Genomic DNA, 23576 nt, shown 5'->3' on the forward strand with positions numbered 1-23576 from the left:
CCACTGACATTTCACCTGCATGATTATTAAGAAAATAATTTGATGAGAATTTGAGAGTTTAAGGCTGATCTACAGTTTAAGAAAACAGTTGGGTGAGAATTTGAGAGTTTAGGGTGATCATTCGTTTTGGAAAAGATTTTGGCGAGAATTTCAGAGTTTAGGCTGATCTATAATTTAAAAAAGCAGTTTGGTGACCATTGGAGAGTTTAACCTGATCTGTAGTTTAAGAAAACAGTTTGGTTTGGTGAGAATGGGAGAGTTTAGACTATCTGCAATGACAGGAAATTTCAGACCCAAAAATAGATACAAAGAATCAATCATCTCATACCCGTTGTATTCCTGTCATTCTCACAACTGTTTGCTTTATCTAGGAATCATTTCAGCTCAGAGAAGGTTAAAGTGAAAATGTGTTGTTACAAGAAATGATTTAATATGAAAGATTTTTTTCTCAAAGAGTGGATAGCTGGTCAGAATTACACAGACTACATGAGAACGGTTTATGTATTTTCCTTTGTTTGGCAGAGAGTCACTAAGCATTATCCTGAATTTTATGAACAAATGATTTGTCACGTATATTTTTTGAAGAAATATTTGTTATGTATTTTATGAACAGAATGGTTTGTTGCCATGTTCAGATAGTTTGTGGTGTTGGGGATTGTCCACACCCAAAATTTGGTGTTCAGCTCTTTGTGGAATTGGATATTTCAGTTCATGAGCACATGAACTGGTTGTCTGTCCCAGGTACACAATTTTTTCAACAGTGAAAGCGTGTCTTTCTTTCAAGCCTGTAACTTAACTCTGTAGCACATGAACACATACTTATTCATGCACACATCCTCACACACACACACACACACACACACACACATACATTAGAATACGTTAAAACTTATCTAATATTCTTTAAAGTGAAAGATGTACAATATTGAAGACTGCTACTCCACACCTATACACATGCACATACTCAGGAAGCTTTGAAACAGCTCAGTTCTTTATCTGATAAGGTGTTTTTAACCCCTTGACTGCTACTGATGAGTATTATTGTCAGTCAAGTGCTATCACGTCACTGAGATAAAACTGAATTTCCAGGCTAGAATGTTGGTCGTCATTCTTTATCTGGGCTTGCTGCCTTTTGGATTGCTTTATATTTGTTCAACAAAACCAACTACATCATTTAAAGCACCTCAGATTCATGCCACAATCATCTTAGTGTACCAAAGCTCGGCAGCCAAGGGGTTAAAGATACTAGGAACTGACCAGTGGGTTTTCACAGGAGGCACAAGTTTATTTATTTACTTGAAATTCAGATCTGCCCTGTTTTGCTGCAACTCTTTCTCTACATTTACCTGTCTTATTTGCCATTGTTGGTTGTTTTTAATCCTTTGTTTTTTTCCCCCCTGATTTTTTTCATTAAAATACAGCTAATAAACTGACACCTTGCATTTTTTTCTTTCTTTCTCTCTGAAGTATTGCCTGTTCATTGTGGGGAAAACGGAAGTTGTGTGGAGTTGTTGTGACTTAATGCTTGCCTCCCTTTCCTTTCCTCCCCACTGACCAATGAAGACGGATGGTCGGACCTATTTTGTTCGTCGAGGATCAGAAAGGTTTACTCACAAACGGACCCCAGCGCCTCTTGCTCGAGGAGAGTCCATTTCAGATTTGGTGAGCATGTGACTTGATGACTACGTCTTAGCAGCCTTGCATTTGCTTGGTGTCTGTACAGATGGGGGAGGGATGGGTGACTGAGAAGGGAAAAGCTTTTTTTTTTTTCATCGCCTTTTTGACTCACTTGTGTAAACAAAGTGAGTCTATGTTTTAACCTGGTGTTTGGTTGTCTGTGTGTGTGTGTGTGTGTCTCTGTGTGTCCGTGGTAAACTTTAACATTGACATTTTCTCTGCAAATACTTTGTCAGTTGACACCAAATTAGGCATAAAAATAGGAAACATTCAGTTCTTTCCAGTCATCTTGTTTAAAACAATATTGCACCTTGGACACAAAAAAAAAAAAAGAAAAAAAAATGAAGCCTAATTATATGCAAACTGCATTTACTGGTATATTTATATTTTTTGTATTCTCTAAACTTGGCACTTTGATCTGATATTCTGACCCAACAACAAGAGCAGTCATTATTATCATTTTTGGTTCAAACAGGAACTTCTTTTGCTGAGCATGGAAGTTTTATTTATTTTGCAAACGTTTTGGTGCAGATAATAAAAAAGGGAAAGTACTCTGTAATTAATGCTAGGGGACTTAATTGATCTTTCTCATCTTAAACATTACATTTTGAAATTATACTTAATACATAAAAAGCTTGGATTTTTTAAAAGTGTATCACAAGTGAGTCTTGAAGGCCTTGCCTCTCTTGTTGTTGAATGCAGTGCTCTGGTGGTGTTGTGGGACGAAGGGGGGTTAGGGTGGGGGCCGGGGTGGGGGGCTCAGATGCATGGATGTTGGTGAATGCATGCGGTTATGCGGTGTTGCATGCGGAAATTTAGCTCACTACCGTATGTTGAATTTCAGCACAATATTATGATACACTACCATACTTTAAAGAACAATACATTAGCATACTTCCATACATTACAATGATTAGCAAGCACGGTATATGATAGCATACACCACCATACTTCACAGAACAATGCTGTGCATTGCACTGTATAGTGAATCAATACAATGAAATGTGATGTGATACGGTGCTATGCAGCACAGTACAGTACAACAGAAGGAGACGTTTTTTTATGTTTTGCATCAGTGTTGAAAAACACAAGACTATGCCTCACTGTACATTACAGGGTATTGAAGTCCATTCAGTGAAGTACAAAATAAAATGATATAAATATGTTATTGGACAAGATAAAATGGAATACAATATAATACAGTACAGTACAACAGGATCAGTGTGAAGAAAATGCTGTCATCATCATGTTCATCATCATCTTCAGTATAACACAAAGCACAACACTTAAGTTTATAGGGCATGGATGTTCTAATCAGACAATTCATAAAAGTAAAGAACAAAAAAGCATGACATACATAGAGTGTGATGATAAAGTTCTCCTCATAACCATCTTCAGCAGTTAAAAAAAAAAGTCCCATATACTGATCTCATTTCTCAACACCTCCAAACTCTGCACTGGCTCCCTTTAGAGGCAAGCATTAAATACAAAGGTAGGCTACTCTGCTTTTCTGCTTTCCACTCCACTGGACAAACCTATCTTTCTGACCTCATCAGTGCTTACACTCCTTCAAGAACTCTCTGGTCTTCTTCTGACTGTTACCTGCTGAAAATTCCTCGTGTCAATACAAGAATGCTCTTTTCTTCTTTGCTGCTTCTCATATCTGGAACAGCCTTCCACATCATTTCTATTCATTTGACTCCGTCTCTGCCTTTCACTATTCGCTAATAACTCATATTTTCAGAATCTGTAAGTATTCTTGGTTTTCTACTTCTCCAGAACAGCCCCATGCCTCCCAGTTCACTTTGCATGATATGAGGCATGAGAGAGAGACAGGGGTCAGGGAGTGGGAGGAGAGAGAGTGATTATAAGTGGTTTATGCAATCTAACTTTTTCTTTTATAAAAGGGCACTATACAAATGTACATTATTATTATTATTATTGTTATTATATAGTGGAACAAAATAGATTATGCGTAACACATCATAATGCAGTACAATGCACAATAAACTTCAATGCAACACTTGTTTTGGGGGCTTGAGCGATATAATCAGAAACAGCTTGCTGTCCATAACATGCTGCAAAATATAATAGTTTATTGTGTGCTTTTTATTTAAAAAAATTTTTTTTTAACCCTTTCCTATCAGCTCAGTTTCAAGTTTGTTGGCTTTTTTTGTCATTGTGCATGTCTGTATTCTGCTTGTCAATTCATTATTGTTGTCAGTGCATTACTATTATTGAATTTTTTACTTTATACAATTATTCGCAATTACAGTAGTTATAAAAAAATTATTAAAAAAAAAAAAAAATTAATTGGTCAAAATCTCCTGTGCCTGTGCTGAAAGGAAGCCTTGCTTTGTGCAGGTCATGATGGATGATATAGATTTTGAGCTGGTAAATCATGTGCTTGGACAGACTCTGGTGTTTCTTAACCTTTACTTTGACCCACTGCAGTGTTTTTAAACTTGTTTTAATTATTGTGATTTTGTGAACATTTATTTTATCTGATTGTTGTGAATGTAGTGAATTTTGATCTTTTCTTTGACTCAGTGTGGCAATTTTAAACCTTTACTTTGACTCAGTGTCATGATTTTAAACCTTCATTTTGACTCTGTGTCATGATTTCAAACCTTCATTTTGACTCAGGGTGGTGTTTGTAACCTTTAATTTTGATTCATAGTACTGATTTTAGATCTTTACTTTTAACTTATTGTGCTGATTTTAAAACTATATTAGTAATGTGATGAGCTCTACTTTGACTCAGTGAGGTGTTTCTAACCTTTAGATTTGACTCATTGTAGTTATTTTAAACCTTTACTTTTAACTAACTGTGTGTATAATTTCCTTGTATTTTTGTTTTTTCACAGCTAGTGATCTGTTTAAAAAGAATTTCTTTTGAATAATGCAGACAGTTTCTCAGATCTGTAATTTTTAACTAAGTTGTACAAATTCTGGTTTAAGATGTTGAGGTTGTTAAACTCAGCTATTTTTTTTTAATGAGCAGTTATGTAATTTGGCTTTGAAATTACAGATTTGAGAAATTGTGTGCTTTATTTTTATATACTGTTTTATAGAATTGGAAAAAAAAAGAAGATTCTCCTACATCACCTCCAAACATTTTAAACTATAAAACGCTTTACTTACAGTGACAGAGTTGATTTAGTTATGGTGTGATTTTACAGTGTGATAAAACTGATAAAACTGACTTTCTTTGCTAACCTGTGTCTTTAACAATAATAGTCATAGCTTTTAAAGTTTTAGTGTTTGTACAAACTTATATACTGCTTTCCTGACAGAAGTAGATCCAAACAAATGATGTTTGGTTTTAGAAACTAGTATGTAGTTTTAAGTTTTGTTGTTGACTGAAGCAGAGTATACAGTTTATTTGAGCGAGCTGTTCTGTGGTTCTTTTATTGATATGTAGATATTTGTGTGTGTGTGTGTGTGTGTTGTTTGTTTGAGCTGTTAATGTATGCTTTTGATATAAAACAGTATCAGGCCAGTCGTTCTGTGCGTTTACTAATGTAGATTTTAAGCCAGTATTTGAGTGTGTTTTTTTCTGTTTAGAGACATTTTTAGTTCTGTTTGTGTGTTGTAACTAATAGTAATACGGTTTGCAGTTCACAGTTGTGAATTTTACCAATGTACAGTTTTAGCAAGTAATTGTATGCTTTTATTTTCTCCCCCAAAAGGCTTTCAGTAGGGGTTTTGCTATTTAGAATTTGATTTCATAATTGCCTCCCCCACCACCCACACCACCCGCTCACCATTATTGGCTTCATTTACAAATCCTTGAGGTGGTTTACTTTAACACCCATGGTTGAAGTGGTATACTTTGTTGCCAGGTGATAAATCACAGGGAAATATGCATTCTATCGAATTATCATACCCTTTTAATGTGATATTGATTATTTGCTGAAAACAGTGTATTTCTAAGATTTTTTTTTTCTTTTTTATCCCACCCACATGCCCCACTGAAGGTTAAAAGAAACGATGTGCAGGTAATATTTTTTTTGTGATCATCATGGATTGATGTTAAACATACTTTAATGGGAGATTTTGCTTGTAGGAAAATATGTTGAGCAGGCATGTAATGCTGTACATGTATGGCTGTTGTTTAAAAAACTTAACTGGGAGGTTTTACTAATGTTGTTCAAAGGATGTATTTTGAGCATGTAAGTGTATGCTTGAACTGGTGACTGTGGCTTTTGAAATGTGCCAACATTGAGGTGACTGGATGTGAATTGATAACGCTTGACTTATGTTTATCGGCTACGTATATGAAGAGACTGCTGAAAGAAACATGGAGATGAACAGTCTTTTTAAGCACTTGATGACGAGACTGGTGTTGCAGCCTTTTCTTAAACCTGTTTGTTTTTACCCCTGGGTCAAATCTTGCTGGCTCACATTAACGCTTGGGTCTGTGTATAGTTGGAAGTGACCCTTGGAGGTAAACTTCAACAGGTCAGAATTGATTCATCCCTCCCCCAACACTACCTCCTCCAGTTGAATGTCGCCCAAACCCCTTCCTCTTGTAGTGGATATGGGAGTCATTCTAGGCTAGCTTGAAATGACTACTGGCGTTAAATTTGGTCCAGTTAGAATCAGTACACAATATTAAAGTAGAACTCCATCACGTTTGTTTTTATTACACTGGAATGGAGAGGAGTGGGGGAGTGGGAGTGTTGGGGGGGTCAGTAAAGGCACTAACAATCCTACATATACTGCTGACCCTGACTCACAGGACACAACCCCACAGAGGGAAGACGTGTCGTCCGAGGACAAGCTTCACCCCAGAGGCTTGGTTCTCTCCCCTGACCACCAACAGAAAATGGAGGATATCTTCTCCAAAGGGAAGCCACCCCAACAGGAGAAGGAGGCAGAAGAATCGTCTCCCCTGCCCAGTGAACAAGGATCTCACCTCAGTCCTTTACGGAAGGCACACAAAACGATCAAGAACATTATGGGAGGTGAGAGGCAGTGTGGTGTATGGGTGAGGTGTGGCTGTGAGCTACAGGCATGGACACTGAAAGTCTGGATGGCTGACTAGAATAGTTTGAATGCTGCAGTCTGTAGGTTTTGTGTGTGTGTGGGTGACGGGTGTGTGTGTGTGTGTGTGCATGTGTAATGATGTGTGTTTATGCATGCATGCTTTTGTGCGTGCGTGTGTGTGTGTGTGCGCGCGCGTGCGTGTGTGTGTGTGTCTGAGCATGCTTGTTTGTATGTATGCATTTCCTTCAGGGTTTGTGATTACTTACCTATGACAGTGTGTCCATTCACCTGAAAGTTGTGCACTGTATTGTGCATGTGAAAGCACTGTTGCCCACACCTCCATAATAACCCTCTACGAAAGGTGTACACAAGCTTGCTGCACTTGGAGTGCTCAGCTGAAGTGGAGAACAGCAAGTGCATGCAGTGATATTACCTCCTGTGGCTCGTTAGTAGTGTATTGTATTATTACTCTTTGTCACAACAGATGTTTCTGTGTGAAATTGGAGCTGCTGTCTCGCGGGAGAGCGCGTCACTGCAGGACAGCACAACCCTTTTGTTTTTTTTTGTTTTTTTTTCTGCCTGCAGGTGTGATTGTTTTCCCATAAAAGTGGATTTTTCAACATATTTTGCCAGGGACAACCTTTTTATTGCTGTGGGTTCTTTTACATGCACTGAGTGCTTGGTACACACGGGACCTTGGTTCATGGTCTTATCAAAACGTCTAGTGTTCAGACCACCAGTCATGGTCTAATGGAGGGTGAGAAAATTCTAGCGAGTGTGGGATTCGATCCCCTGTTCTCAGATTCTCTTGTTTCCAAGGTGGATGTGTTACCACTCGGCCATCACTCCTCTTTGTCATGTACATGGGGGATGTGTGTTGGAACTGCAGGGAGGAAGAGACACAGGGTACAATTTTTTGCTTCCAGACAGTGGTGCTATGCAGTCTGTGAAGTGTATGTCCACTGATCTCATGTCTGTGTGCACTGATCTCCTTTGTACGTTCACTGATCTCCTATGTATGTCCTCTGATCTCAGACGTATGTCTGTCAATTTGAGATGTATGTCTGCCGATCTCATAAATAGGAGGTCAGTGTACCTGTACAGTTAGAAGAGGGTTGCAGTATTGAACCTGTCATGCCTTTCCTTCTCCTCCTGTCTGTCTGATGGGTCCTGATCCTCTTCTTCCACTGATTTAACCTGTCCACCAAGTCATGTACCCATTTACACTTGGGTGGAGTGAGGAAACGCAACACACTGGTCAGGCCTTGAGACCGTATCATTGGTCTCTGTAAAACATCTATATGAAATGAAATATCCATACAAAATGTACAAATAAGTAAAGTCTTTAGAATTTAATGAAATGAAGCATGTGCAGAAGTCACATGACTGAAATGAAATATGAAAATAAGAATTGAATAGGGTCAAATAAGTTCTGAAATACAGGAAGCAACACTGTGTGGCAGTGAAGTCATTGTACTGCTGGCATTTATTGATATCATGCTTTGCCTGTTCACTGTCTGTTGTAATGTGTTGGTCATTCTTTTGGGGTCACTTCTGTGTTTGGTATCTCTGTTCTCTTCATTGGATGTTGTCAGCATTGTGTGTCATATTGGTGGGGTTGCTTTGTAACAGATACCTATTCTCAGAAAACTTTCCTGTGTAGTCAGTTCAGTGTTGGGATATCTTTTCACAAGACTGTGTGATCATTGTCTCAGTGTTTTATGTGCTTTGTTTTATTTTCTTGGACAACATACATGTCACTCAGGTACATACTCTTGACAATTGTATGTGTGAAATACATATTGATGTTGCTCCTTTTTGTTTGATTATGGTTTGATAATAAGAGGTGATCAGTTATAACTTTCATCTTCTGAGCGAGAGCTATAGTAGTGAACATCTGAAGGCAGTGTGTGAGTGAGTTAGTGAGCTGAAACAAGGAAAACAGTACTGCAAGATACTGGTGTTGGTTCTGCTGTGAGGGGTTCCGATAACACATAAATATCTGTCCCTGACACTGAAAATGGAAAGGATGCACTGCATCTTCATCCAGTGGGTCCCTGGGACATTCTTTAATGAACACATTAAAAGAGTAAGAATCCGCTATGGGAGCTTCACTCAGATGCTGGGATTGTCTGCTTAGAAGAGTTCTTTTCCTTCACCACTGCCTGGCCCAGAAACAGACCATTTTGACTAGAAGGTAAACCTGCCTTTGTGTGTGTGTAGCAGAGCAGGTTTAATTAGAATGATGTACAGCATTAGAGTGACTCTGTGAGGTTACTCAGGGCCCCCTAGAATTATGATGAAAGAATCCCCAGGACCCCAGAACTTTTTTTTTTTTAAACTTATTAGAAGCCCTGTATTGTTGTCAAAGACTTCAGGGAAGCAGGGAGCTGTGGTGCCTCTCATCACTTTCTGCGACACACCAGAAACTCCTTTCGTTTTTTTCGCCCGCGCAGTGAGTACTGACCGTCCGCTGGTGCTGTGACCTTCTCTGGCGCTATGCTGGCATTGCTCTTGCTGCGGCTGAACACAGAAACATTACTGCTGCCTGTTCTGTTCTCTTATTGCATCACATTGGCATTTTTCTTCCTGTGACTGAAACCAAATGTTTTTTGGATGTTTGTCTGTTGGGCATCTTTATGACTGTGTTTCTCTACAGTTGAGCAAATGAACGCCTTGCGGTTCTGCAGTCTGTCCTGTCTCATCCCCACTTGCATTGCTGTGGCATTTCTCTGTTTCTGCCATTGAAATGAAAAAAAAGTGTGTATTGTTATTTTGTTTGTTTATCCCATGGACATATTGACCTGTTTGCCAGTGCCTTCTGTCCTGTGGTGTTCACTTACAGAGGCACTCATTCACTTAAATTTAAATTTTTTTTTACCACTTTTCCTTTGTGGATGATTGAAAGCCTTGCAGCTTCACTGGATGTTGGTGTGTGTGCATGTTTTCTCTGTCACGACCAGCGTGTGCATCCCAACATTCCCTTTCTTCACATGTTCTGGTCATCCTCTGGCCATCTGGTCTTTGGCTGGTGAGAACAAGAAAACTGTTCAGTGACTTCTGAATTGTTTGACCTGCCTTGCTGTTGGCATGTCTGTGTTTCCACCCAAACGCTGTTATGCCTGTTACTTAAAGTATTACTTTACAAAGTTTCTTCTCTATGTATTTGTGCATTCCATTGTTTAACATTACATCCTGTTCATGCATTGTTCACTCTCAGCAATGAAGAAAAGTCTTGTGACTCTTGGCATGTGCATGTATACTTTGGGTTTGTTTCTACATCTGATCATGTTTTGAGTGATGTCTATATCCCTGGCATTTGCAAAGACACCTAACTTGCACATCTTTGTTTTTGAGGAGGGGGATGTGTGCGTCTGTTGGGTAGAGGGGTGGGAGTGGGGTGCGGGTTGGAATTAGGGTGGACAGTAGCTGGGCTAAACATGTAATGCAGAGATTGACATTGTTTTGAAGGTATGCCTTGCCATGCATATGCTTAGGAACATGTGCAACCATGCTTGCTCACCAACACATAGTTGGTTCTACACACACACACACACACACACACACACACACACACACACACACACACACACACAGAGTCCAGTTGGTATCCTCCTTTGATGTATTATATTTAATACTGTTATTTATATTTACATTGTTGTAGGTTAATACTTGTTGATATGTATATACATATTCTCCTTCCCGTGACACCTCATTCAGTACACACCACAACTTCTTTAGACTTTTTCTTATAATATACTTTTCCTCTGATACATAACATGAACTTCTTTTTTTTTTTTTTTTTTACACTAATAATCACATGCATTCCCTTTCCTTTATACACTACTTTACTCCTTTCCGTCTAAAAACACTTATAGTGAATAGACGTTAAACTGAAGAAAACACACACACACACGCACACACACACCATTTTATGTTTTGAACAACAGACACAAAAGATGTGAAACTGTAAAATGTTGGCAGCTTTCCATGGAGAGGAGAGCACTTGCCACAGAACAGCACCACTCCTTTTGTCTGCTTCCACACTTGGATGCTTCATCAGTTGATTGCAGTGGACTTTCATTGCCATGGGTTCTGTTGTATATTGAAAATGCGTGTGGCACATAGGACCATGATTTATCGTCTCGCCTGAAAAACAAGCACCCAGAAGACCACTGAAGGTCTGATGGAGGGGAGTGAAAGACACATGTTCAGCATGTGTGGAAGCTTGCCCCCTAGGCAGTGGGGTCCTTCACAAGCAAAAGCCCCAGATTCACTTATCAAAAAGCTTCTTTATTTCAGTTAACTGGTTCAGGCTGTTTCATGCAGTCATTTTGCTGGATTTATTTTTATTTTTATTTTTCATTCTATACCTGTGAGTGATGAAATGGGACTAATTAAATAGTTAAAACAAAAATGGGAGTAATTAAAGGGTTAAAAACAAAAATGGAAGTAATTAAAGGGTTAAAATCAACAACAACAACAACAAAAAGACCCATTATTTTTTTTCCTGTCGTAACTTTTCGCAGACTATGAATTCAATTATTTTTCTTTGTCTTCATTCAGTTTTTGTCAAGTGCATGTTTTGTTAAGGAACACACAGTTTTTGGTTTGTACTCAGTATCAAATGATGGATAGGGTTGACAACTTTGATGGATTTCAAACAAAATGATTTGTCTTAGAAAATGAATCTCTGACCAACACAAATACTGCAGAACTCTTGTTCTCGGACAATATCAAAGGTGAAACGTTTTACTTTTTGTGTAGCTATTTTGGAAAGAGATAAGTTTTAAGTCAAAGTCCAGACTTGAAACAACCGAGTTCAGAGGTTTGACGATTGTAAGAAGTACAAAAGTAGCGACTGTAATATAAGGGGTACAGAAGTTTGGTGCGGTGTGTGCAGGTTCGCGGAGGAAAAAAGACCCCACAGAGAGTGACGAGGAACCTGAGGACATACAGCCACTGCCCGCTGTGTCCCCACATGCCCACAAGATGACTGAAAGTGGGTCACTGAGGGGTTGGCTGTTCACTTCCTTTGCTGCTCACCATCACACACACACACACACACGCCAGCACTCTCTCACACAAAAGCACACACACCAGCACTCTCTCACCACACGCCAGCACTCTCTCACACAAAAGCACACACACCAGCACTCTCTCACCACACGCCAGCACTCTCTCACACAAAAGCACACACACCAGCACTCTCTCACCACACGCCAGCACTCTCTCACACAAAAGCACGCATACCAGCACTCTCTCACACAAAAGCACACATACCAGCACTCTCTCACCACACGCCAGCACTCTCTCACACAAAAGCACACACGCCAGCACTCTCACACAAAAGCACGCATACCAGCACTCTCTCACACAAAAGCACACATACCAGCACTCTCTCACCACACGCCAGCACACTCTCACACAAAAGCACACACGCCAGCACTCTCTCACACAAAAGCACGCATACCAGCACTCTCTCACACAAAAGCACACATACCAGCACTCTCTCACCACACGCCAGCACACTCTCACACAAAAGCACACACGCCAGCACTCTCACACAAAAGCACACATACCAGCACTCTCTCACCACACGCCAGCACACTCTCACACAAAAGCACACACGCCAGCACTCTCACACAAAAGCAGACAGCACTCTCTCACACCAAAGCACACATGCCAGAACCATCTCACACAAAAGCACACACACCAGCACACTCTCACACAAAAGCACGCATGCCACACACACAATATGTGCATGCTACACACTCTTAATTTGACTACACACACACACACACACACACACACACACACACACACATTTAGGCAGTGTGTATTATAAGGTATATATATATTTCTCATAACTGACTATTTAATTTTATTTTATTTTGACTTTTTTGAAGTCACCATGATTTGGGAGACATTAAGTGGAATACGCGCTGGGGTTTGAGGGGTGGGGTGGTAGGCTAATTATCCATTCTTTTTGTTGCTGAAGTTGTGTGTCCTAGTTAGTATATATTCTTTATAGGTATATGTAATTATGGGTATATGTGCATGCATGTGTGTGTGCAGGTGTACACATGTTCATACAAACTGTGTGTGTGTGTGTCCAGGTATTTTATGAATGGGATTGTGTATGCAGTGTCTTGTGTTTTAGGTATATTGAGCATTGCTTTATCTTTTTTTATATTGCATCTTTTAATCTTCTTGATGTCATTATATAGTACTTCGTGCTCTGTAGTTACATGGCATAGAAATATCAAATGGAGAAAGTCTATAAAAAAAACAACAAGAGTAAGTTGTAAAACAAAACTTTGATGAGTAATCCAATGTTTCAGACCATAGGTTTGTCTTCAGGAACAGTGTTTGTAGAACTGTTCTTTTGATATTGATGACAATGATACTGTGTTTCCCTATCCATTTAATAATGATGATAATGATATTGGGTTCCCCCACCCTTTCATTAATGATTATAATCACTGTGTGTTCCCATATCCTTCTGATAGTTTTAAAAACGACACTATATATGTTCCCCTGTCCTTTTGATAATGATAATAATGATACTGTGTTCCCCTTTCCCCTTTCCTTTTATCAATGATAATGATCACTCTGTGTTCCCTTATCTTCTAGTGATGATAAAAATGATACTGTTTCCCCCTTTCCTTTCAATAATGATCGTAATAATGCTGTGTTAACCTATCCTCTTAATAATGATTATAGTGATACTGAGTTTCCCTATCCTTTCAATAATGATTATAATAATGCTGTATTAACCTATCCTCTTGATAATGATTATAGAGATATTGTGTTTCCCTATCCTTCTGATAATGATTATAATGATACTGAGTTAACCTGTCCTAGATAATGGTTATAATAGTACTGTCTTAACCTGTCCTCTTAATCTTGATTATGATGATAATGTGTTAACCTGTCCTTTAAATAATGGTTATAATAGTAATGATTAAAATGATATTGTATGTCAACCTGTCCTTTTAATAAAGATTGATAATGATACTGCAATAACCTATCTGTTTAATAATGATTACAATGATGCTGTGTGTGTTAACGTTTGTTCCCCTATCCTTTTAACAGTGAAGATGATAATACAGCATCAGCCTATGTTCTTGATAAAGATGACAATAATACTGCGTTCCCCCACAGTGGGGGGAGTGCTGGTGCTCCCGGGGCTGGCTATGTCAGCTGCTCAAGCAGGGAAGGGAGACGGGGAGAAAGGGGGCGTGGCCCACCAAGTCCCCCGGGCCAAGCGCAAGAAGAAGCAGCCGCGCAGTCGTTCCCACAGCGCAGATCAGCGCTCTCCCGGGGCCAGCCAGACCCAGAGGTCAGCACAACACTTAGAAATTATGACATGATATTCTTACTTTAAAAAAGTTGGGTTTTTTTCGTTTTGTTTTTGTATCTGTTTTTTTTTTCTGTTGTTGTTTTTTGATGAGAGGGTTGCCCAGTATAAACGTTTATGTTTTCTGTTGAAGCAACATTATTGTCATTCTATCAGTTCTGTTTTACACAGTAAAACTGGGTAGTGGTGAAGAAATCCATACACATACATGTAATCCTGCACTCATGCATGGGTGCCTTTGTGCGCGCACACATACAAGCGTGCACTCTCGCTTTTGTTCAAGTCATACTCACATTCTCTTCACACTCTCCCTTCAACTCACACTTTAATTCAATACATACTCACTTTTATACAAATAAGCACAGGATAAAAGGTTTTGACAATTTCATTTTCAGTCCAAGAGAAGAACAGAAATTGTGCATGCTTGTGTGTGAGTATGCTTTGTAGTTGTGTGTGTGTGTGTGAGTGGCATGTGTGTGTGTGTGTGTGTGTGTAGTTATGTGTGTCTGTGTGATTGCAATATCATTTTGCCTGAAGAAGAGCCTGTAGCTCGATACGTCGCCTCTTTTTTTTTAGTCTACCTCTGACTGATTGCAGCATCACTTTCTACACTGTTTGCGCAGAAGCACGGAAGTGTTGATATGACTGTCATGTGTCTAACAGCAACGTGAAGATCTCGGGCACCTCAGAGTGGCAGTACTCTGAAGACTTGAAGATAACTGACATCCATGACCTGATTTACCTGGACGAGTTCATCTCACAGAAGGTGAGATTTAAACCACCTGGTGTGTGGCAGGATTCATGACGGTTTGGAAAGTGCGTGTATTTGTGCCTGTTTGTACCTATCTTAACGTTGATGTGATTCTTGATGTGTGCCTGAGCAAACACCAAAATTCCATTGTGAGGAATTGATAGTGAAGGCCAGCACTCGGCTTATATCACAGATTGACATAAGTTTACATTTGGGCCAACAGCAAAGTGAGAGCTGTATTATCAGTGGTTTCTCCAGTCAATGGGAAACCATTTACAGCTTAGTCTTTTATGACGGACTATGACTCTCAAACTAGGAGGCAAAATTGCACTGGCTCTTAGTGCTGCAGCCTTGTGGGCTAGTTGGTCCTTGGGAACCATCTCAACACCAACTGTTCTAAAACCCTCTTGGCCGAGAGAGTGGGGATGTACTTGGGCAAGACACTCTCCACTATAATCAAATTCTAGCCCAAATAGTCGGAAAAGCAGTCGCCTCATCTGCTGTTCTGATGGTCATAGTCGGACACAACTGACTATCATATATATATATATATATATATATATATATATATATCTTTTAAATCTCGTCTCAAAACTCACCTTTTCCCTCAGCAATAAGTTCAGTTGTGGCAGGCCCACAACTATGTGCATGTATATGAATGTGTATTGTGTGTGCGTGTGTTTATGTAAGTATGTGCCTGCCTATGTGTGTGTATGTGTTAGGGTAGCTGTTAGATACACATGTATGTTAAAATGTATGTATGCAGTGTGTGTGTGTGTGTGCGTGTGTGTGTGTGTGTGTGTGTGTGGTCACATTTTGGTGTGTGTATGTAACATAGATATAATGTTTTATGTTATCAAAAGCGTTTTTGTAAAGCACCTAGAGCAGATTTCTGGATAGTGTGCTATATAAGTATCCATTATTATTATTATTATTATTATTATATATATATATTGTGTAGATCTCAAGGGACAGGGAGGATGGTGGAGGGGGTCATGTTTTCAGTGTTACACATTTTGTGTCAACCACAAGTGATATTGAGTCTGTGTGTGTGTGTGTGTGGTGTGTGTCTGTGCTTCACCATACATCGTCATCGTCATTTTGATTAGATGTCAAAGATGTTGGGGGAGTAAATTTGGTGTCCCTGGCAAAATTCTGTAGAAAAACCCACTTTAATAGTAAAATACATGCTTGCAAACAGAAAAATAAGAATGGTGTTGCACTGTGTTGATGCATTCTCCATTGGGAGAGCAGCCCGAATCTCACACAGGGTAATTTTTTGTGAAAAAAAGTAATACTGCAATTCATACTTGTGTGTGCAGTGTCGAGATCTGTTCAAGGATGGAGCCCGCATCGACACTGTGTTTGACAAAATCTTCAAAGGTGCATTGGACGAGTTTGGTAAGGAGCTGAAGACAGTCACTGCGATAGAAATGCAGGTAAGTGATCATTTGTTGGTGTCTTCTTCATTCTGTTACTATGGTTATTTATTTGTTGTGGGCTCTGATCGCCTCCCTTGGGACAGTATACATACAGTTGTACATAATGGCTTGCAACATCAAACGGATACATACAAGATAATAAAGAAAAGGTTTTTAAAAAGTGTGTATACAAAGAAAAGGTTTTTATAAAGTGTGTAAATGTTGTTGTTTTTTCCACACACCTAGACAACATATACAGACTGATTGCAAATACGAATCATCACATCAGTGAGGCACTAAATGTCTTGCTCACACACAGACACACATTCACACACGCTCACACACAGACACACATTCACACACGCACACACACAAACAATTTTAGAGGAAAACATATAACTTGTTGTTGGGTTCCTTCTCACCTTGGTCTCCTATATAATGAATGGGCTGACAGGGCTGCAAAAAAAGGTGCAAAACATCAACAGGGAACCACAGAACTTTATGTGCCTTTGTCTGTACAAGAGGGGTACTGCTTACTAGAAAAAGCATCATGGAGTAAAGTCAGGGAAGTATACCAGCAAAATGGCAAAGTTTTAAATAAAAGTATAAATTATATTCAACAACCGGAATCTATCAATCAGTCAAATACATTCAGTAATTTAATCAGATTAAGGCAAATTCAGGCATTATCAAACAGGATAAAGCTGAATGCTTTTTTTACAAAGTTCAGCAGAGATGTTAAATGCATTTGTGGAGAATCTATTTCTAGCAAACACATACTCTTTGAATGTCAGAGTCTGAAATCGTTTTTACCAAAATTCTTGTGAATGTATTTTTGACAATTTCAAGATGTTATCTGCTGTTGCAGAAGGTTTGCTGCATAGTCCAATTGGACATTTGTTATAGTTGTTACAGTTGTTTGATGTTAGCGTTTCCTTCTGTATTATGCCAATGTCTCCCCTTTTAATGTTTTATTTTTTCCAATGCTCTGCATCTTTCCCCACCACACACACACATGCGCACACACACATACACACACACCTTTCTTCACCCTCTGCCCAATACTGTTCCCACCACCACGCCCCGCCCTCCACCCCTCACCCCCCTTTTTTTCGTGTTTTTTTTTTTTTCCCGTCAAATATCACTTAAAGTGGGAGATGTTAAACTGAAGACTACTACTAGTACACACACAAACACACATTCACACAAGCACACACACAAACACACATTCACACAAGCACACACACAAACACACATTCACACAAGCACACACACAAACACACATTCACACAAGCACACACACATTCACACAAGCACACACACATTCACACAAGCACACACACAGACACACATTCACACAAGCACACATACAGAACACACACACATGTAACAAGTATGCTTCCATGCACACGCAGAGAATACCCACCCACAAGCACACACACTACATGATTTCATTATGGGGAAGAAAGATCAGAGGTGGAGAGAGAAAAAAAAAAAAGAAATTGATCGTGACGATGACCCCATTCTACTGTCGGTGTGCCTGCAGCATGCGGATGTGGTGGTCAAGTACCGTGACCTTTTTGAGAAATTCCGCAACGTCCTGAAGGCGGAGATGCGCAAGACTCAGTCCCAGGCGGAACAGACGGAGGCACCACTGGTGATGGCACTCAACGCATTCCGCGGCTTCCTGGACGAGTTCATGAAGCAGCAGTCGGGGCGACGGAGGGAGAAGAAGGAAGAGCGCAGCAAGCCAGAGAAGCCGGTGAAGAGAGACAAGCACAAAAAGGACACAGTGGTGGTGAGTGTGTTGTGAGGCTGTGGAGAAATGGACAACACAGTGTAGCGTGAAAATCTGTTTTGGCTCTTGTGTGTGATTATACACAATGTGAATCTGTATACTAACACTGTGTTTTGTTTGTCTGTGTGTATGTGTGCATGATGCCAGTGGTAAAGTTTAACCAACAAATTTATTTTCTCTTGAAATGCGTTTTGTCTGCGCACCAAACATGGAGTAAAATAGGGAAGGAGAAAAGTTCTTTCCACGCATTCTAATTACAATGATTATTCACTTCTGGAAAGGGCACAAGAAATTTTAGGGAAGCCAGAAATATTTCCACTCTCATGTTACTGTTGCGTTTCAGTTTATTATTCACAAAACTGACCACTTTCATCTGGCATATTGTAGCACTGTTTTATCATTTTTGATAAAAATAGGAATTTAATCTAGTGTGGAAGTAACATTGATGCATTCATCTATCAGAAGCAGCAAAATTCTGCTGAGGAATGGTGCGACAGTCCAAATGTACTTCGGGATTTAAAAAAAAAAAAAGAATCTCACATCTAAAATATTAGATTTTAAGATATGACAAGACATAGAAAAGCTATTGTGTTTCACACTCATTGTGAAGATCTTACTCTATCTACATTCAGTGACTCTTTTTTTTATGCAGTTTGATTATCAGTATGTAGATCACATTGATAGTTCATGATAGCATATTATTGAACAGAGGCAAAGAAGACTACTGAATCTTATTCAGAGAATGGTTTTTGTGCAGGCCTCTTTTTTCTTCTTCTTTGTGTGTGTGTGTGTGTGTGTGTGTGTGTGTGTGTATTGTCTATTTCAGTGTGTCTGTGTATGTGTGTGTGTGTCCATTTGTGTGTGTCGATACACCTGCACATGTGCATGACTCACCTGTTGTGTGTGTGTGTGTCAGGAGCACCTGGGCCACAAGTTCCTGCAGGTGCAGTTCAACATCCCCACCTTCTGCGAGTACTGCTCCTCCCTCATCTGGCTCATGGACAAAGGCCAGATGTGCCAAGGTCAGATCTTCATCCCACCCCCTTTTTACCTCCCCTCAGCCCCCCATCTCCTCCTTCTCCCCAGCCGTCCTCCCGTGCTGAACCCTTCTTGCCGTCTTATTCTTTTTTTTCTTCCTTTCTTCAGTCTGTATCCTCTTGTATCTTCTTGTTTTTATTCTTTCCTTTCTTCAGTCTTTCGGCAGTGTTTTTCCCTTCTTTCTGTCTCTCTCTTTTTCCAGCCTCTTGTTTTTTCCCCCTATGTATCTATCTTTTCGTTTTTCCTTTTTTTTTTTTCTTTTTTTTTTAATGTTGGCATTCTCCTAACCCTGACCCTCACCCATATCGTCCACCTTTCCCCTATCTTCCATCTCTCTGTATACCTTTTGCAATCAGAAACTGTCTTTTGTTTGTTTGTCTCCTATTTTATGCTGTGTTGGTCCTGTTTATTCACATTTGAATTGTTTGGAACGCCCATTTTCAGATATGGTTTGTGTAAAAATGACAACTTATACAGTTATCCTTTACATAGTTGAGTGCTTCTGGACAGTATATTTTATCTCTTACATGTTGTGTTACTGAGCATGAGTGCTGATCTCTCTTTATCATTTGGTTTCAGTGTGCAAGTATGCCTGTCACAGGAAGTGTTCAGTGAAGACAGAAACAGCGTGTCGGGGGACCAGCACAGGCCAGGTAGGGATGCGATTAAGATTTGGGACAGGTGAAAGTGTGTGTGTGTATGTGCACGTTGTGTATGTGTATATGTGTGTGAATGTGCACAAGTTGTGTGTGTGTGTGTATGTGCATGTGTGTTTGCATGTGTGTGCTAGTTGTTTGTTTGTTTGTGAGTGTGTGTGCATGTGTGTGTGTATATGTGTGTGTGTACTTGCCTATGTGCATGTATGTGTGTGGATGTTTGAATTCAGTTTAAATGTAATTATCATAACTTAACAGTTCAAAAGTGGTTTGGTTCATGAATATTCATTCAAGTGTTCCAGATTCACAAGGAATATTTGGGAGGGGGGGGGGGAGGGGGGATAGTTAATGGGTTGAGAAACATTCCCTGTGTCCAGGGCCTGGCATGGGAAGGTGAGACCTAATCCTCTCCTGCCATAGTAACCTTCCATAACCAAACTCAGGTACTTGTTCTTACCTAAGTGGAGACAGGAAAATCAGAGAAAAATGCCCCTCCTGTGGAAACAACACCATGCTCACCATGCTAAAACAGGGCTTTGAACTCTGATCACTGGTGAACATTGGATCAGAAATTTCAACACCAAACTGATTCTGTCATGGTGGCTTCGTAAAGGGTTTTCGAAAAGTTTTTGAACGTTGGGAGGCAGATGGCAGAATGGTTAGGACATGTATCTGCCGATACAGTGTCCGTGAGGGCCGGGGTTGGAATTCCAGTTTTACCCTTTCACCTAAGTTCAAATGCAAAATGAAACTGAGCATCTAGTTTTTCAGATGAGATGATAAACTGAGCTCCAGTGTGCAGCACACCCTTGGCGCATTGAAAAAGAACCCATGGCAACATAAGTAGCATCCTCTGGCAAAACTCTGTGGAAGAAATCCACTCTTATAGGTACACAAATAAAGATGCCTGCACTCAAGGCCTGAGCATGTTGGATTAAGCTGCTGGTCAGGGATTTGCCCAGCAGATGTGGTACAGCATAAGTATGTGGATTTGTCTGAACACAGTAACACCTCCTTGAGAAAGTGAATGTTGTGAAGATATGTCCTGCATGTTGTGTGTGTATAACACCTCATTCAGAAAGCGAATGTTGTGAAGAGATGTCCTGCATGTTGTGTGTGTATAACACCTCTTTCAGAAAGTGGATGTTGTGAAGAGATGCCCTGCATGCTGTGTGTATAACACCTCTTTGAGAAAGTGGATGTTGTGAAGAGATGCCCTGCATGTTGTGTGTATAACACCTTGAGAAAGTGGATGTTGTGAAGAGATGCCCTGCATGTTGTGTGTATAACACCTTGAGAAAGTGAATGTTGTGAAGAGATGCCCTGCATGCTGTGTGTATAACACCTTGAGAAAGTGGATGTTGTGAAGAGATGCCCTGCATGTTGTGTGTATAACACCTCTTTGAGAAAGTGGATGTTGTGAAGAGATGCCCTGCATGTTGTGTGTGTATAACACCTTGAGAAAGTGAATGTTGTGAAGAGATGCCCTGCATGTTGTGTGTATAACACCTCTTTGAGAAAGTGGATGTTGTGAAGAGATGCCCTGCATGCTGTGTATGTATAACACCTTGAGAAAGTGAATGTTGTGAAGAGATGCCCTGCATGTTGTGTGTGTAACACCTTGAGAAAGTGGATGTTGTGAAGAGATGCCCTGCATGCTGTGTGTGTATAACACCTTGAGAAAGTGAATGTTGTGAAGAGATGCCCTGCATGTTATGTGTATATAACACCTTGAGAAAGTGGATGTTGTGAAGAGATGCCCTGCATGCTGTGTGTGTTGCAGAGCCCGTCCACTGGGCGTGTGTTTGGGGCGTCCCTGGAGAGACTGGTGAAGGACGGGGATAAGATCCCCCCGGTGGTGGAGCGGCTCATCAACGCCATCGAGATGCAGGGGCTGTACACCGTGGGCTTATACCGCAAGTGTGGGGCCGCCCCCAAGGTCAGGGAGCTCCGGGCCCTCATTGAGAAAGGTGAGGTCTGGTGCTGATGTTATAGAACAGTTTCAGTTTCAGTTTCAGTAGCTCAAGGAGGCGTCACTGCGTTCGGACAAATCCATATACGCTACACCACATCTGCCAAGCAGATGCCTGACCAGCAGCGTAACCCAACGCGCTTAGTCAGGCCTTGAGAAAAAAAAAAAAGAAAAAAAAAAGATAAGCTTACATAAATAAATAAATAAATAAATAATAATTATGATATTAAAAAAAAGGTAGTAGTAATGAAAATAATAATAAAATAATAATAATAATAATAAATAAATAATTAAATTAAATTATATTATAGAACATGATAGCCGAGTGGTTACAGCATTGGACTTTCAACCTGAGGGTCCAGGGTTCGAATCTCGGTAACGGCGCTTGGTGGGTAAAAGGTGGAGATTTTTCCGATCTCCCACGTCAGCATATGTGCAGACCTGCCCCCTTGCGTGTATACGCAAGCAGAAGATCAAATACGCATGTTAAAGATCCTGTAATCCATGGTAGCATTCGGTGGGTTATGGAAACAAGAATATACCCGGCATGCACACCCCTGAAAACGGAGTATGGCTGCCTACATGGCGGGGTAAAACGGTCATACACGTTAAAGCCCACTCGTTTACATGCGAGTAAATGTGGGAGTTGCAGCCCAGGAATAAAGGAGGAGGAGATAGGACATGAAAGATGGGGATAGGCCCTCATTGAGAAAGACATGAAAGATGGGGATAGGCCCTCATTGAGAAAGACATGAAAGATGGGGATAGGCCCTCATTGAGAAAGACATGAAAGATGGGGATAGGCCCTCATTGAGAAAGACGTGAAAGATGGGGATAGGCCCTCATTGAGAAACGTTTGGCCTGGTGTTTAAGTAATAGGACATCAAATATGGGGACAGGCCCTCACTGAGAAAGGTGGGGCCTGGTGTTTATATGGACATCAAATATGGGGATAGGCCCTCACTGAGAAAGGTGGGGCCTGGTGTTTATATGGACATGATATATTGGGACAGGCCGTCATTGAGAAAGGTGGGGCCTGGTGTTTATATGGACATGATATATGGGGATAGGCCCTCATTGAGAAAGGTGGGGCCTGGTGTTTGCTGTATGGATATGAAATATGGGGATTGGAGAATAATGCTGGATTAGAAAACAAAAATTGTGATTGAAGTTTCTAGAAATACATTGAAGTTTCTGAAAATACTTGTTCATCTTCATTGAAACATGATGTAGAAGTTACTGGACGCAAAGGTCGGCACTGATTCTCTGAAAGACTGGAAGAAGTTCTGCAGCTCCTCTTGTAGTGAGGTCATCAACGGGTGAGGGTTCTTCTGACTGGAGTTTGCCAGCTACAACAATGTCAAATATGTCCCTTCGGGAAACAGGTATAATTCCTGTTTCAGTTCTTCTTAAATGTAGAATGGTGTAGGTTTTTTTTTTTTTTCAGGATTGCTTGATGATGCAATGGGTAAACTTATCTTGTCCAAAATGTAATGATTTGGAAGGTGTGAAAAAAGTTGATTTCTTGTTCCTTCAAGTCTAAAGTTTGTGTGTGTGTGTGTGGGTGGGTGGGTGTGCGCATTGTGTGTGTGCATTTTGTGTTTGTTTGTACATGTGTGTGTGTGTGTGTGTGCAGACTATCAGACGGTGAACCTGGAGGAATATCCGGTACACGTTCTGACAGCGGTGATGAAAGGCTTCCTGCGAGATCTGCCAGAACCCCTCCTGACCTACGACCTCTACGATGACTTCCTCAGAGGCTCTGGTATGATCCAGTCTTACTTTCTTTTGTTTGTTTCGATGAGGTATGTTTTTGCTCTGTGTGTGTGGTGACTACATAGCCTGCTTGTGTTTATTTTATGTGTGTATTGTGGAGAGCATGTACATGTGTGTTAGTTTGAATGCCTG

The 23576-nt window shown here is 40.3% G+C and overlaps 1 protein-coding gene across 8 annotated transcripts in view; it reads left to right on the forward strand.

Moving 5' to 3' along the window:
- The window catches only part of LOC143281953 (unconventional myosin-IXb-like), a 139531-nt gene that overhangs the window by 90688 nt on the left and 25267 nt on the right, over positions 1-23576 (forward strand). For 6 of the 8 annotated variants that reach the window (XM_076587270.1, XM_076587271.1, XM_076587277.1 and 3 more), the window contains 12 exons: positions 1564-1662; positions 6422-6647; positions 9041-9124; positions 11573-11671; positions 13837-14014; positions 14696-14798; positions 16106-16222; positions 17751-18002; positions 18919-19024; positions 19620-19693; positions 21480-21666; positions 23305-23433. In XM_076587270.1, the coding sequence (XP_076443385.1) occupies positions 1564-1662; positions 6422-6647; positions 9041-9124; positions 11573-11671; positions 13837-14014; positions 14696-14798; positions 16106-16222; positions 17751-18002; positions 18919-19024; positions 19620-19693; positions 21480-21666; positions 23305-23433 (1654 nt within the window). The remainder of the gene's footprint in view (positions 1-1563; positions 1663-6421; positions 6648-9040; positions 9125-11572; positions 11672-13836; positions 14015-14695; positions 14799-16105; positions 16223-17750; positions 18003-18918; positions 19025-19619; positions 19694-21479; positions 21667-23304; positions 23434-23576) is intronic. The other 2 variants (XM_076587275.1, XM_076587274.1) reach the window with 2 other exon arrangements.

Source organism: Babylonia areolata, chromosome 5 (genome assembly GCF_041734735.1).
Source record: "Babylonia areolata isolate BAREFJ2019XMU chromosome 5, ASM4173473v1, whole genome shotgun sequence".
Classification (NCBI taxonomy): domain Eukaryota; kingdom Metazoa; phylum Mollusca; class Gastropoda; order Neogastropoda; family Buccinidae; genus Babylonia; species Babylonia areolata.